The 15,302-nt window shown below is 39.8% G+C and overlaps 1 protein-coding gene across 1 annotated transcript; it reads right to left on the reverse strand.

The window, feature by feature from the left end:
• Positions 1-812: 812 nt before the first annotated feature.
• On the reverse strand, positions 813-14,846 carry SLC13A2 (solute carrier family 13 member 2). Its single transcript, XM_080562829.1, has 12 exons — positions 13,224-14,846; positions 9,975-10,103; positions 9,507-9,643; positions 8,162-8,412; positions 7,027-7,207; positions 6,672-6,794; positions 5,504-5,725; positions 5,094-5,191; positions 4,369-4,490; positions 3,539-3,700; positions 2,369-2,506; positions 813-1,772 (listed from the first exon to the last, which is right to left on the reverse strand). Exons 1-12 carry the CDS (start codon positions 13,323-13,325, stop codon positions 1,644-1,646), a joined length of 1,794 nt encoding a protein of 597 aa, XP_080418955.1. The 5' UTR covers positions 13,326-14,846; the 3' UTR covers positions 813-1,643.
• Positions 14,847-15,302: the final 456 nt, after the last annotated feature.

Here is a 15,302-nt window from a genome sequence, read left to right on the forward strand (position 1 = left end):
TCCTTCCTTCTCATGCTATGGATATTTTGTTGGATCCCTATCATATATCAAATCGAAACACAGATTCTGTCTTTCAAAGTCAATGATGGGTTAACAGCAGACTCTGCTTTCTGAGATTTTCCACAGCAACTGTGCTTGTCAGGCCAAGGAAGCTATCGATACAAAGGGAACCAGTGATCAGCAGGTATCAGAACTGTCTTGGCAGTTGGAAAGAAAATACTGCAGGTCAGTGCATTCTAACATTTTACAGATGAAAAGTGCAATGCACATTGTCCTAGTCTCCCAATAACTAGCATAGTAAAAGAAAGAAGAAAGATTCTGAAGAGCTCGCATAGACTGAAAATCATTCGCAGCCACTCTCAGGGAACCAGTATGATTCAAGGGATTTCAGAAATGCAAAAGACTTTGCAAAACTTATGCAGGCTATAACAGAACAAATCATTTCACACAAAGTTGAGTGGCATTTATAGTCTGCCTGACTGGTCAGAACCCAACCTCATCTTTTGGTATCGAGTGCTTGATACGTCAAATTGTCTTTGAAAAATGTACATGCTAATAGACATCCAAAAAGTCCAGTATCTTGGACAGTTTGGTCATTAGGAGCCTATGAGCTACTGAAAATTGGTTCCTGCAGAATAGGGATTAAACATTTAACTATATTGGGGCTTTGAAAAGGAAGATCTTGGTATTGAGAGTCCAAGAAAATTAGACTCTTAGTATTAATTATTACTTTAATGATAACAGAAAATCAATTATGCTAACTTAACTGCCTATGCCAAGTTATTTAAAGAAGCTCACAGTTGACAGATGGAAGAGACAGAAGTTTATTTACAGTGACATATGTAATAGAAAAAATCTCCATAACACAAGGGGTACATAAAAAAAAATCTTTAATTCGATCATATACACATTATAGGGCACAAGGCTTCTACGCTTTCACAAGAGAACATTGCTATTCCTGCCATGACCTTGTAGACTGTAATCTTACATAAATAACAATGGGACAGATGTTCTAGGAAAAAAAGCCTTTTACATTCATAACAGAGGGGGCTTGTAAATAAATACATTTCAAAGTGATAAAATAGGCTGACAATATGTGATTTACCGCTAATCATGCAACGCATACCGTGCTGAGTGCCCACAGAGTACACAACAATCTTCTGTACGTGTTGAACACAGAGGCCTGTATGCTCATATAGAGGTGAATATTCATATGAGCTGTGGTGATACACAGATACAGGCATGAAATCAGGTACACACAGTCTCCCTTCTTCCTTCTACATACACGCCTCTCTTCTTTCTCACTCACTGCAGATTTCGGACATTACATACAGAACTTGAGAAACGATGCAGTTGGGGAAAATTTACCCCTGTGCAAACAGAAAATCTAAAGATACCTGGAACTGTTGAAAAGCCAGAGGTTACTGGCTTGTCTTACTGCTGGGGTAAAAAAATTGCCAACCAGAACAGCACTGTTAGGCAATTCTATTGCTGCTATCAACTGAATGATTTTGTTTGTAGGTAGCATGTCCTTTTCCACAGAATAGGCCCATCTCTAAACTGCTGCCTCAGCAAAACTTGTGTCTTGCTCACACTGCAGTCCTAACGGATACAGTAGTTGTTTCCATTGTCTCTCTGTATTACTAGCATGAGCCTGTCCCGTTTGCCCAGGATGGGAAGGTGTGCAGTTTGAACAAGGATGAAGACCAGGTGTTGATGGCTAGAGTTATCGTCAGGACTCCCAGGATGTTGAGTACAAATCCAGCTTTGGCCTATAACGATAAAGGAGAGGGGTTATTTGTTGAATTGCATATTTTTTCCTTCCATGCTGATTAGGAATGTTTGTATGGTCGTTTTTTCTGGCGTGCAGGACTTTCTCATCTGACCTGGTATCGGTATCTAATGCTACCTTGGATTTCTTCTTGAATCAGTTATGAATTGGAAAAGTTGTCAAGAGACATGACATCCTTGTCTGTGTTGAGAATGGGCATCAGGGCAGCCTGGTGAGATGTGCTAAGCTTTGCCCTTGTCCCTGAAGAAGGATTGTACAGGTCTGTTTGTCATCCCTATGATCTACATTTGGGCTTTTGAAACAGTTACGTGTTGCCATTTCTGATTGATAGCAAGCTCCTGTTGGAATATCTTCCAGAGACCTTGGTTGTTTTTTAAAAACTCGGTAGCATCTTTGTAAGGCGTTAAATATAGTTTAGTAAGAGCGACTCTTTAATAATTCATATATGTATGTTCTTCTTTCCATTCAGTAGAGTACAGTGAGTTTTCCAAGACTTTTTCAAGAAGAACCAATATTCGGAAAGGGAAAGATCAAAACTAGTGATGAAAGTTATGAAAAGAATGTGCTTTTGCTCACCATATCTATAACCTTGAGGTGTCCATATGAGAAGACGATGGCGTTAGGGGGAGTGGCCACTGGGAGCATGAACGCCAGTGATGCAGAAAGTGTACAGGGCAGCATGACATAGAGTGGATTGAGGCAGATCTTTTGAGCCTATGCAAGAAAGGAGAGCATGGATGATGGTTGTTTTTTTTTTGATATACAAAAATGCATAGAAATCTTTTGTCAGAATACTGATTGCATTTGTCCATGTCAGAATTTATTTATTTATTTATTTATTTATTTATTTATTTATTTATTTATTTTTACAAATGCTGTAGGAACAGCATTTTGGTTCTGCTTTAGAAACTTTTACTCCGTGTCTTTATGCAGCAAAAACAAGAATTGCTTTTGTGGCCAGTGCTTTGTGTTTGTGATTCTGGAATCTTAATCCCTGCTGTGGTATAAATTAATAATGATGTTTGCATTCAACTCTAAGACCAGGCAAGAGTATAAAGTGACTTCAAACTGATTAAGAAAGAAATTAAGTTATCAGTGGAAAATGGGTAGCCCAAACTCTGAAGATGAGTGTGTCATTTTAGGGATTAACTGGAGTCTGTGGCCTATGCAAAAAGATTTTGGTGGAGCTTATTCCAATTTCTCTCTGGAACCACCTTTTCACACTGCAGAACTATGTCTACCCCAAAACAGGAGTCTCCTGTGGAAATGCAAAAGTCTGAATTAGGTCATAGAGCCTGAGTAATGCTATCGCCTTCAGAGACTTGTGGAAAGCTAGTGGTCGGAGTGAAATACAGTAATGGAATGTTGCAGGGAAACAAATGCTGCTGCTGCTGTCTCTATGCAGAACAAATAGGAAAAAAACAAGTATAGCTGGCAGTGACCTCATGAGGTTGTTTAGGCCAGGAGGCAAAGTCTAATACGCCAGTGAATTTAATCCCTTTGCTTTTCCCCAGCAATGATTTTAGAAAGGTTGAACGAAGCGCATAGTGTGTGTGTGAGTATATATATATGCATGCATGTACATATATGTATATTTTAAGTCTTGTCTCCTGATTAGATACATGACCAGTGCTTGGCTGTGTCAGCCAGTTATTTTATTTTATTTTTTAATCATTGAGCATACATCTGCTCGGATCAGGAATGAAAGCTGTTCTTATGAGAGCATTTTGAAACACTGGAACTTACCATTGAAGCCAGAATAGGGAGAAAGAGAGTAGTAGTGGCCACATTGCTGGTGCACTCAGTGAAAGTAGCAATAAGGAGACACAACAGGAGAGCAATAGCTGGATGAGGGATTTCCTGCAGAGGAGTCAATTTTGTGCCTAACCATGCAGACAGACCAGATTCCTGTAAGAGAGGAAAGATGCCTGTCAAGATAGTAGGCTGGAGAAGAAATACTCACGTCGCAGGCCAATTGCATTTCTCTTACCAATTCTACCCTCCCTTCTTATGGAAGTTCTCATGTAAACTGCTTTCTGTAGAAAAACATGTAGAGGCCTTGCTAAAAATAAACATGCTTTCCCTTCTAAAGCATTTAAAAGAAGAAGATACTGTCTTTACAATGCATTAATGATAGCAAATAATTATTTCTCTATTCAGGCTGTTAATTGTGCATAAACAATATTCTTCATGTCCTCCCTATTTCATACCTGGATGTTTGAAATAATTTGGAGACCCATCCTGGGCACCTTAGCTGCTCATGCCTGCCACATCAATTAAGTTTTGTTTAATAGTCTTTGATGTACTGGGGTATTTTCTTAATCATCCACTTTTCTAGAAAGACAGTTAATTGTGCTAATTTGCCGTACCATGCTGGTTGCACGGGTAACAAAACAGATCTGTTCTAATCACAGGACTCAGTCTCCTGAGGATGGTGAAGTCTCTCACTGCCACTAGCTGAGGAAATGCACATTGGTGCTACCAGCGTGCCCTCTTGTGTTCCAGGAGAGCATAGGTGAAAGGTAAGACAGAAAATACCCATTAAGACAAACACCAGGTAAGCAGAGGAATGTTACCTCGCTGCCTTTGGCTAAGGCAAAACCACCTCCCAGCAGAAATACAATGTTCCATGGCATTTTCTGGTGAACTGATGTCCAGTCCAAGAGAGCTGGGGGTGGTAGGACCTTTGGCTTGCTGCCTAAAATCCAGAAAGACTTTGTAAACCATAGAATAATCTCCAAAGAAAGGAGTACTTGTCAGAGCGAGAGGTGAGTTTAGTCTGAACATGAGGAAACTTTTCTGTCAGCAAGATAAACTAGACTCTGGAATTATCTCCTAAAGCAAATGATGGGAGTCTCATCAACAAGGATTTTAAAAATTGACTTGCAAAAATACTAATGAATAATCTGTAGTTGCTCCAAGAAGCATAGCAAAGTAGATGAAAGGTAAGAGTGGGTTAGAGGTATGGCAACATATCCACAGAAATGTGTTTCTGTTAAGTCACGTATTCTCTGCAGAAGCCTTCAGTTTCAGAAGCTTTTAGATACGTGCATACTGGTTTCTGGAACACTGCTGGGTTACGTTTTGTACTTAGTTAAATTATAACAAATAGAGAACTTCTATGGAATTTAAATTATAAGAAATAGAGAACTTTTATGCAATAAAAGCCTTGAGTAGGCTAAAGCATGTAACAGTACCTATGGAGCAAGAGCAGCTTGAGATTTCCTTTGTGAATGTAAAATGTAAAACTTCTGGTCTACCTATTTTGAGAGTTGATTTTTGATGCCTTTAGTGAGCTTACCTGGTTGTTTTTTGTCTTTAGTGCTGGTAGCAATTTCAGAAGGGATGATGAACAACAAAATTGAAATGAAGATGGCAACTGTAGCATCAGTGACAAAGCTAGAATAGAAATGTGAGAAATTTTTATTTACTTATTTTATTTTATTTTTTTATTGTTTTTCAGTGAGCAAACTACTGTTTTTTTTAGGTGCATGAGGAACTGAACGAATTGGATAACGCAACAAGTGAATAGTTTACTTCTAAACTTGTTGTGATGCTAGCGTAAGATTAATTCATGAATTAGGCAGGGATAACCCCAGCAGGGAATCTGCATGAAATATCATTTGGGAAGTGAGAAATTAGTCTATGCTTTATAATTCTATTGTTGCCCGATTTATTTTTGTTCAAAGTGAGGAGGAAAAGTGGTGATACCTTGTGTTATTTTTGTTGAAGAGAACAGTTGCCCAACCTGGTATGAACCCAGGGTCTCTGGTAAACCAGAGCAGTACCAGCAGTATGAAGAGGACCAAAACTGCTATCTCTGCAAACTTCATTGAGCCCAGTTTCTTGTTCTCCTCCTTGATAATCGCGTAGGCTTGTTCCTCCTTAGCCTTTGCGGAAGGACTTCTATCACAACCAAAATTCTTCTGAAAACTAGAAAAAGTGGATAGGAAATATTACAGAAATTTGCTAGCTATCTTAAGAGTCAAGAATCCAAATTTTATAACTCAACCATATTGTATTATTTTGCTAGATATCTTAAGAGTCAAGAATCAAAATTTTATAATTCAACCACATTGTATTATATATGTATTTATGTATATATAAATTATCGCAACATCAGCACCCATGGGTGTAGATAGCAACTGCATTGTATTGTGTGCTGCCAAGATTCAAAAAGAGCCTTCTTTCCCCTAAAAGCTCATGATGTAAACACAAAATGTGGGTCTATCTGGACACACAGGGAAATAACGACCATATTAGTACGACTGACGTTATATGATCATCAGGATGTAAACAGTTGCCAAGCTTTTTTAAAATCACAGGAAAGGAGAATTTAAAAATAAGAATTTGAAGAAAAAAATACCATTTCAGGTGTTAACAAAGCTCTTTCCAAATAAAAGGAAAGAGGTTGAGGATAACAAAAAAGTGAAAGTCTAAGTATAAAACAGGTAGGTAATGCAAACTGGTTGCAGGGGGTGATTAGCATTGGGAACTGACACAATATTAATCCTCTGGGTCTGCGGCAGCTCTTGTCACAAAGGTAAATACCAGCTGTATGCAGAAATCAATTTCCTGGTTTGAAGCATAGCATTCTTTTAGGGCACGAAAGCAATGCTGCAGAACAGGTCGTATGCAGTTATAGCTCTTTTTTTCCATCTACAGTGTATATTTAACAGGGTTTTGATCAGGTTCTTTGGAGAAAAAGTTGCAGTATTTTAACAGACACTTAGTAAGCTGTTGTGATAGCCTCTGTTGGCTGTGACTGCTAAATTTCAAACACAGGCTCATCATTAAAAGAATCACTTGTGGTACAATGTGTAATGAGTACTTAATAATAGACCTGTCAGCTAGGCTACAGTATGTAAAGTGTACTTACTTAAAGCCCAAGTACAATATCTGCAGCCAAATCCAGGCCAAAACCAGCAACACGAGGGAGGTGGGAAAAGCAAAAGAGAACCAAGAGGCAAAGTTGATGATGTTACCGTTGCCAGGAAAGAGCCTGCAAAATGTAGAAGGCTGTCAGCATCCAAAACCCTGGAGTCTCCTCTGCATTTAATTAACAATTCAGAAAAAGAAAAAAAAAAAGGTACTTTGAGGCTCCCTAAGGAAAATAAACTAACTACCCTAAAGTTACCAGACTGATATTTCCCTTCTCCATATTGGCTAGAAGTCAGCTGTGGCAGAAAGATGCAGCTTAGTGGGTATGTAGTCCCAAATTCAACCAGACTTACTCATCAACTTGTCCTTTCAGTACCAGATTTGGTGTTGTCCCAGTCAGAGTTGCAATCCCTCCAATGCTGGCTGAGTAACAAATGGACAGAGACAATCCCTTGGAGAGCTTCTTGTGCTTCTCGTCTAGAAGATTTTCATTTCTCTGTGTGTCTTCCTCAATCGTCAGAACGTTGTTGTCACCTAGGTCCCAAAACAGGAACAAAAGAGTTACAGAAGCTAGGTTGGATAGGACAGTATCTCGTGCCTGTGAAATTCAGCACTTGATAGCTGGGACACAATGGACTCAAAGGTGAAGGAGCCATATATTAGGAGGTATATCAAAGCCATATATTAGGAGGGTATATCAAAAACTTTGATATATCAAAGGGCTAACGATGCCAGCCTCATATCAGGAGGATGGCATCGTTAACTCTTTGACGTGCTGTCCATTTTCACTGATCGTCAGTGAAAATAGCAGTTTTTCGGTGATGAAGTCTGAATATGCTGCCGACATTCCTCAGTGAACTGAGAACTTTGAACTGCACACAGTGGGGAGAGAAAAGAGTTCAAGGAGGTACAACAGAGCCATGAGAGATGGACTGAAGGTAACTTGTTCTGTACCAGCACCTCACTACAGGCACTGAGGTTTACGTGCAGAATCACTAGAGTTAACTCAAAGATGGGAAGAGGGTGAGAGAGCTGCTAAAGAGATATTGTTGCGTGATTATATATCTTTGAATTAGAAAGATCGTTTTAATCTCTAACCTTCAGGCATGAAATGGGCCAGTTTTCCTTCAGGATTTTCCTATTATTTGATAAACTACACGGTAGATTATAATTGAACTAACATAAATATACAGGAAAATATCGAACCTAATGTAAAATCTTCAGCTAATGGAGAATTTATTTGTCATTCTATTGATTAGTTATCATTTCTTTATGTTTGTAATTTATTTCCAACTTCAATCAAGCTAGTAGATCTTACTGGTTTTTTGTCTGATTCGTGGAAGAGCCTCACAAATGCTGTATGATACGGTCAGGATGCTTTAGGTACGTTCTTTTAGAATTTAGGAGCAGCTGTTATGCCAGTGAAGAAGGCATAATGGAGGCCATCCTCCATTACCCTGAAGAGAAAAATGCCCATAACCCATTCACCTTTTTGCTCTGTTCCTGTGGAGTTATTTGGTTTAGTTGGCTCTTCTTTATTTAGTTTAGTTGGCTCTTCTTGCAGTTCAAAGGCTTTATTGATGTTCTCAGACTCTTGGCCAGCTGTTTTAGACTCCATTTCTGACTCATGCAACTGATCCAACACTGCCTGTGCGATCGGCACCATCATGGCAGTGGTGGCTGTGTTGCTGATCCACATTGACAGGAAGGCAGTCACAACCATGAAACCCATGAGAAGTCTGAAATGAAAAGGTTTGAAAAAGCCAATTCAAAACTCAGGGTTTCAGTGCCCTTTTCTGTTGCAAAGTGCTGGTTACAAGTGCTAGGCTTGGAAAATGCTTAGCAATTCACATCTAGCACCTTCTCTTAGCTTAGTCTGCTTTGTGAACGATACAGTGAAGATTTAACCTTTTTTCTTTTTTCATTTATTTATTTATTTGTTTGCATTTTCACCAATTGTGCTTTTGTATTTGTAAAACTAGGAAAGCAGGAGCTGACATCAGTTTATCTGGCCAGTATCCTGCTTAGTTTGCGTGCTTCAGAGGAAGATATACCATCTCAATAACACATATTAATCTATTATAATACATTTTGAAGAGGAATTGCAAACCAAGTTTGATCCCAAGTGACAATCAGTTTAAATCATAAGGAAAATGATCTCTCTTTTTAGGGGGATAGATTTATCCTACCTCTATCATTTAAGAGTCTCTTCTTACTCATGTAAAATTCTAATCCTTGTTTCAGTATTACCCTGTTATTTGTCTCAAAATTATTCTTTAGATGAGATGTAGATTATATATTGGATGAAAAAGGCTTTATCTTGTCTGCATTTTTGTTCTATTGCTTTGTAATTTCCTTCCGTATTTCCTCTTCTTATAGTCTGGGACAAATTAAATAAGGCAATGTAGATTCTGCATAGCTTAAAGCTCTAGTCTGGCAAACATTTGTTGTTTTGAAAACAAGCATCCTCGTATTTTCTCTCCTCTTTGCAATCAGTACAACATTTAGAGAGTACATGTTTTCTACATTTCAGCTATAGCTTCTTCTGCTTGTCTAAGGCTGTGCTTCTGCCCAAGCCCAGTAGCACCCCTGACTTTTCAGAATTGCTATTTCCCCACCTAATGCCATTTGGAATTCAAAACAGAGGCACAGGTCTGTAACACATCGAAGGATCCCCATTTGCAGGGTTTTCTCATCCAACTCTCTTGGACTGTAGAAAAGCATTTTTAGGACATGATTTGCAACTTCACATAGGAGACTTCAAGCGAAACTCTGACGGGAACTAAAGCCACAAAGTCCTTTATCCCACCTCGTTTTCAGGACTGTTACTCACAGGGCTGGTTTAACACCAGTGATTAGTAAGACCCGCAGAGCAATGCGCTTGTGTAGGTGCCACTTCTCGATAGCAATGGCCATCAGCAGTCCCCCAATAAAAAGCATATTGGTGTCCTTCAAATACTCCCTGCAGACCTGCAACATGGAGCAAGGGAGGAAAAAAAATTGATAAGAAGCCAATGTTTAGAGAGAAGGTGATTTCCGAGGGAGAACCTTGTACTACAGACATTAAAACACTAATTACCAATTGTGTCTGATCAATGAATTTGCTTTGATTTCAGATTAGCAGCTCCACCCAGAGTTCATGGTAGGCACAAGGCAAGCTCTGTTCCACGAAGGATGCAGGTGATTGATTGCCTGTGTAACATTAGTGCAGTTTTCTCCCCTTTGCCCCACACTCTGGAAATCACCCCAACATAAGACATGGCCGATAAACACACAAACAAACAAGACCCGTATCTCTTACTGCTGTCGAATCCATGATATTCATGAGTGGGAAGAGCAGGACGGGAAAGAGTGCTGTGACAGCCAACGGCAAGGCTTCTGTGCACCAAAGCAGTGCCATCACGATGATAACGTAACCACATCGGGCCTCCTGATAGAAGGAGAGTACACGCAATCAGAACAGACTGTACGTCTTGCTTAGCCTTTGAGAAAGCAACAGCCCATAATTATATTCATTGCCTGATAAAGGGATTTGGGAAAAGGTTATTTTCTTTCTTCCTCTCCCATCTGTCCCCCTACCTATGCAGATCCTAATCAAATGACAAACTATTCAACAGCCTTGTCAGAACTGCGAGGAAAAGACTGGGGCCTTCAGTGCGGAAAGAGAACAAACTTAGGAAAAGAAAAAAATTGATGACTTTGAACCCTTTCTGATAAGGGGTTGGCAGTCCCCGCACAGATTTCTTAATTTTGCTGGTGCTAGTATTTTCTTCTTATTTATTCCAGTCTTCGAGTTGCAGAAATAATCATTGATCCAGTCAAGGTTTCTCTACATTTTTTCTCTGTGTGTCTCAGGACTTGTCCAGATGAACCCCAGTTACCTTCAGCAGCATGGATTCCTTGTACTGTAAATATTTTTATCTATTTTTTATTGGCTTTTTAGCTTAGTACAGACCCTGAAATGCTCACTGACGAACTGTTCACAGATCAGTTTGAGCTTCCATTGAATATGAGTTATTCCTCTGGAGAAAGTACGATGCCCTATTTCATGGTACTTTTTTTTTTTTTCCTCCTGAGAAAACACTGATTTAGTTTTGCTTTGGATAACCACTCCAAATTTTATATAAAAATATTTAACTCAGTCTCAGACACTAGAAGGATTCAAAATAACATATCATAACATAGCATATAGCATGACAGTTGAAAAAAGGCAAGGAAAACTAACACTGCAGGATAAAGTGCTTTCCTAGTTCTGGTATTAGCAAGATAGTGGGTGCCAGCACTGGCCAGAGCATAAGATTTGGAAGAAAAAAGTGGTTGCACGGTCTTGGATCAAGAATATCCACTTAAAGTATGCTGGACGGAACAAATGCAAGTGTACTGATGCTTATTGAGAAAGCAATAAAGAAAAACAGATGGAAATGCAATGGCTAGATGACAGAGGATCAAACCAAGGAGCTGGCAGGGAGGATCAAACTGGCGATGCTTTAGGACATGTTCAGAACTTCTGAATGTGGCGTGGAAGCTAAAGAGCTGGTGAAGGAAAAAGGATGAACAGGCGAGCTGAGCAGTCTGGAGGAAAGAAGATGAGGTATTTAGGTAGCAAATTAACAGAGCAGCATGGTAGTAAAAACCTTCCCGTTTTGATGATCCTTTTTTTTTATTTTTCTCTATTTTTTGTTAGTAAGAGACACCAACTGGAGCCTTTTGAGAGACTCCAGCAGGGCCTTGGAACATGTATCATGTTCACAGTGCTGTTTTCCAGTGTGCTGTGAACAGGCTTGCAGTAAAAGCTGGGATAAGGCTGTTCACAAAGCCAGTGGTCCTATAAGGAAAACTGCTTTCTCATTCCTCTGTCTTTAGATTAAATCTTCAGCATTGTCCCGTCATTTATAATAGTTTAGTGTCCAGTGCTGTGTCACTATAGTACAGGTTAATAGCTCAACAGAATAGGAAAATATAAAATCCCATCAAATAAATGATCTATTCATGGTTCTGCACGCTGAAGTACCAGCTTTTCTGCCATAGCAGTACCACAACGCACAGTTCTAACACCAGAAAGCTTCTTACAGTTTGCAAGGGGAAAAGCGTGTCCAGACCATTTAAACCTTTGTGTTGTAGCTGCCTACACAGAAACCAGAGCCATTTTCAAATGGGAACTGAATCATGACTGACAAGTTATTCCACTGATTGACAATACCAATGACTTACTGTATGATAACAATGACTCTAGCAAATAAGTATGAACTGGTGGCCTCAGGAAAAACACCTCTATTTCCGGCTTCTTTAGAAGATATATGAGCCACATCTCTTTTAACTTCAGTAGCACTTTTGCCTATGCAAAGTTAAGTAGAAAAAAAAAAAAGACTTTTTGTTTGTTTTTCTTCTTAGTAAGCTTTTAAGTGAGAGTTTAAGCTGTTTTATTTGCATAGCAGGGGAATAGGAGGACATGCCTGATCAGTTACCACATTTCACCCCGTGCTAGTGCCACTCTGTTGTTCTGGCTTGCAGTCCTCTGGCCGTAGCTCCAGAAAGTCTCTGAAAACACCGAGAAAAAGAGCTGCGAGGAAGAAGGAGCTGCACAAAAAGACAGGTAAGAGCAGATGGAGTGAAGGATGAAGCCTGGGGAAGGAGACCAGAAACTGGGAGTGAGGAGGGATCAGGAGACAGGCGGGCAGGCAGAGATCAGAGGAAAGAGGAAGGACTTGACATCCAAAGATGTGACAGGAGAGACGATCGGGACTAGCTGTTTAATGATACTCGGGCTGCAATAAGAGACCTGAAGAGCAGAGATTAGATCTGTCTGCATTAAGCGAGTGGGAGTGGAAGAAAAAAGCCAGAGTGAAGAATAATCTGGATGCTGGCACTCTGCCTGCTCTCGGTGTTGTATTTAAATGATCAATGGTTCAGAAATACTGCCCTACTACTACAGGTTTTTACAGTTAACTTCTTCTGAAGGAATCTTAAGTGATTGGTCTTCCAAAACTTGACATTTTATATTTTAAATCATTGCGTGGAAAGATTATTACAGAAATAATGCTTTTAAAGAAAAAGTGAAATACATTTTATTATTTCCTTATGTATCAGATTGCCTTGTCCATTTGACTAAGAAAATGTCTCTTCTGTCTGGAAACTATGATGAGAAAAAAAAAAAACATTAAAAGAGGATGTGGACTGGATAGTTTTAGAAAATCAGAAGTGGGATTAGAATTGAGCTTTAGGAGGTAAATTAGATTCACGGGTATGAGCTTCAGCATAGAAAGTGCTTTGATAAGTCAGGTGGGAAGCAAAAGTTAAAAGGTCGTGTCACTGTGCATGCTTCTAGAATATCCAGTCACAGATGCGTCTGCTCATCCATCGAGGTCCTATTGCTTTTATATCCCCCACTGTCAGTGTCTATGGCGTCTGCTCAGAGCAAGAAGCTCTTCATGCTATAAATGAAGGAAATGCCTCTGAGAAAGAATCTGCATGTTCACTTCAGCTCTGTCACTTAAAAGGAACAGCTCTAAGGAGGGATTTGACTCTCAAATTCAATTTAAAAGGTTCTTACCTTGGTATCAATAGCCAGAGGCAGAGGCAGAAACAAAAGGGGCACTAGCACTATGATCAGGTATTTCCAGCAGGCTAGGGTCATCTGCCAGAAGCCAGCCATGGTGCTGGAGCTGGCCCAGTGCTGAAAGGCCTGAGCTCTGCTCCTGGGGACTATATAAGCCCTGGAGAATATTAAACATTGACCTCTGGCAGCTGGGTGTTGTTTTTGGAACTGTAATCAGAGAAAGAAGGAAGAGAACAAAGAAGGGAGGGGAGAGCAAAAGAGTGTCGGATCGGGAACTTTCTTAAGACAACCTTTCTGATAACTGGTAAATCCAGGAGAGAATTAACTCCTTGTGGGCCAAGCTGTTTTTTAAAAGCATAAATATTAAAGAATATTAAAGTTTTGGTCTTCCATAATGTCTTCTTGGAATACATACCTTCCATAAAAAGATAAACCATTCCCTCTACAATAGGTTAAAAATACTTTTAAAATATTGTAGAATATTGAAAAGCACTGCCTATGTAACCCTCAGATATGGAGATTAGAAACAGCTAGACAAAATGCCATGTAAACTTCACTGTATCCACTGAGAAATTCTTTGGGCAGCAAAATCCACTAGAGCAGAGCTCCTGTCACCAGATGCCACATCGAGTCCCCTTGCAGAAAGGGACTTGCAGCCCTTACCAGGTGTGAGCAGGGGTTCCTGCGGCTGTACAGGCTGAGGACCAGCCTCATGACAGTTTTCTTCTACTCTGTTTAAAGAGTAACAGAGGAAATGCTAAGGTCGGGTCAGAACTCAGTTCCTGCTACATGACAGCCCGGCAAGTTACATGAAATGCTTAGGGCCAAGAGGGAAACTAATAACGTCTTCTGGCATAGCCTGGTGTGTCTGAATGGATTGGGAAAGGTTTGGCTACAATGCAAAAATTTGCAAACATCAGGCTATACTTTTTTCACCTCTATTATCTCTTATCTGGCATGTTTTTAGGCGCAGCTTTAGTAGCTTGCAGGGTAATTTTTTTAAATTTTATATTTTAAATGGGTTCCTGGGAAATTACTGGCAATTTTTACACCAGATGCAAGAAACTTCCAAGATACAAGCAGCGGGTTATTTGATTTTGTAAATACACAGGAACTGAACTGAAGTTTTTAATTCCAAAGGGAGCATCCTGTTAGGGACACTGATGTCTTTATTTGGTAGATCATGCAAGTGCATGCTTCAGATAATGATGATAATGTTTCCATTTTGTTGGTATTAATTGTCACAGCTCTGTTTATAGCTTAGTCAAGCAGAGAGAGGGGAGAAGCAAAGACATTAGGTCATCTGATGTCAGCTCCACAAAGAGCTTCTGCTATTCCTCTCTCTCCTCCCTTTTCTGCTGGGGTTAGTTTCTTTTCGTTAATGTGCTTATGATTGAAAAACAAGTGGGGTTTCAGTTGCCAGAGCTGCAAACTCACAGCTTTCTTGCCAGCTTGATTCAGGCACATTGCTCGCAAGAAACAGCATCATGTTAAATAACTGCTGATCCTGAGCTTTAGCATTTCACCCTCGGTACAAAAAGAATGAGAAAAATCTTTCAAATGAATTATATTGCCCACATTTTTGCATCCACTTAATGTTGAATTAGTGTTTGAAAAGGTGCAGTGACAAAATCAACCAATGGCAAAGTCATTTTTTTCTACTTTCTGCGATGTCCTAAGGTTGCAATCAACGGCTGAAATGAAGCCTCTCATTTTCACGTCTCTGTAGCATGAAGGCTGGCCTCCAGCTGCAGTGCTGTCTATGGGAGGGATGTAGCTATGCAAAAGGACCTCAGAAGGACCTCAGCTAACAAATTGTGCCTTTTGTTTCCGCTGCCAGTTACGTCCTGTTACTTTCAAAGATGCTACACTGCGCTCACTAAGTCTGTTACTGCAAAATGAAGGGTTTGGCTTCAGGGGAAATTCTTGGAGCTTCACCCGTAGCCATTAACATACCCTCAGTGGTGTGGTAGGAGTGATGCCAGTTTACATTAATTTGGAACCACTCCAGTTTGTGTAAACTGGTTAATCCAACACTCTGGATTGTTGTCTCGGGATTTAAAGAACAACTTG

Source organism: Anser brachyrhynchus, assembly GCF_964034855.1.
Source record: "Anser brachyrhynchus genome assembly, chromosome: 20".
NCBI classification, from domain to species: Eukaryota; Metazoa; Chordata; class Aves; order Anseriformes; family Anatidae; genus Anser; species Anser brachyrhynchus.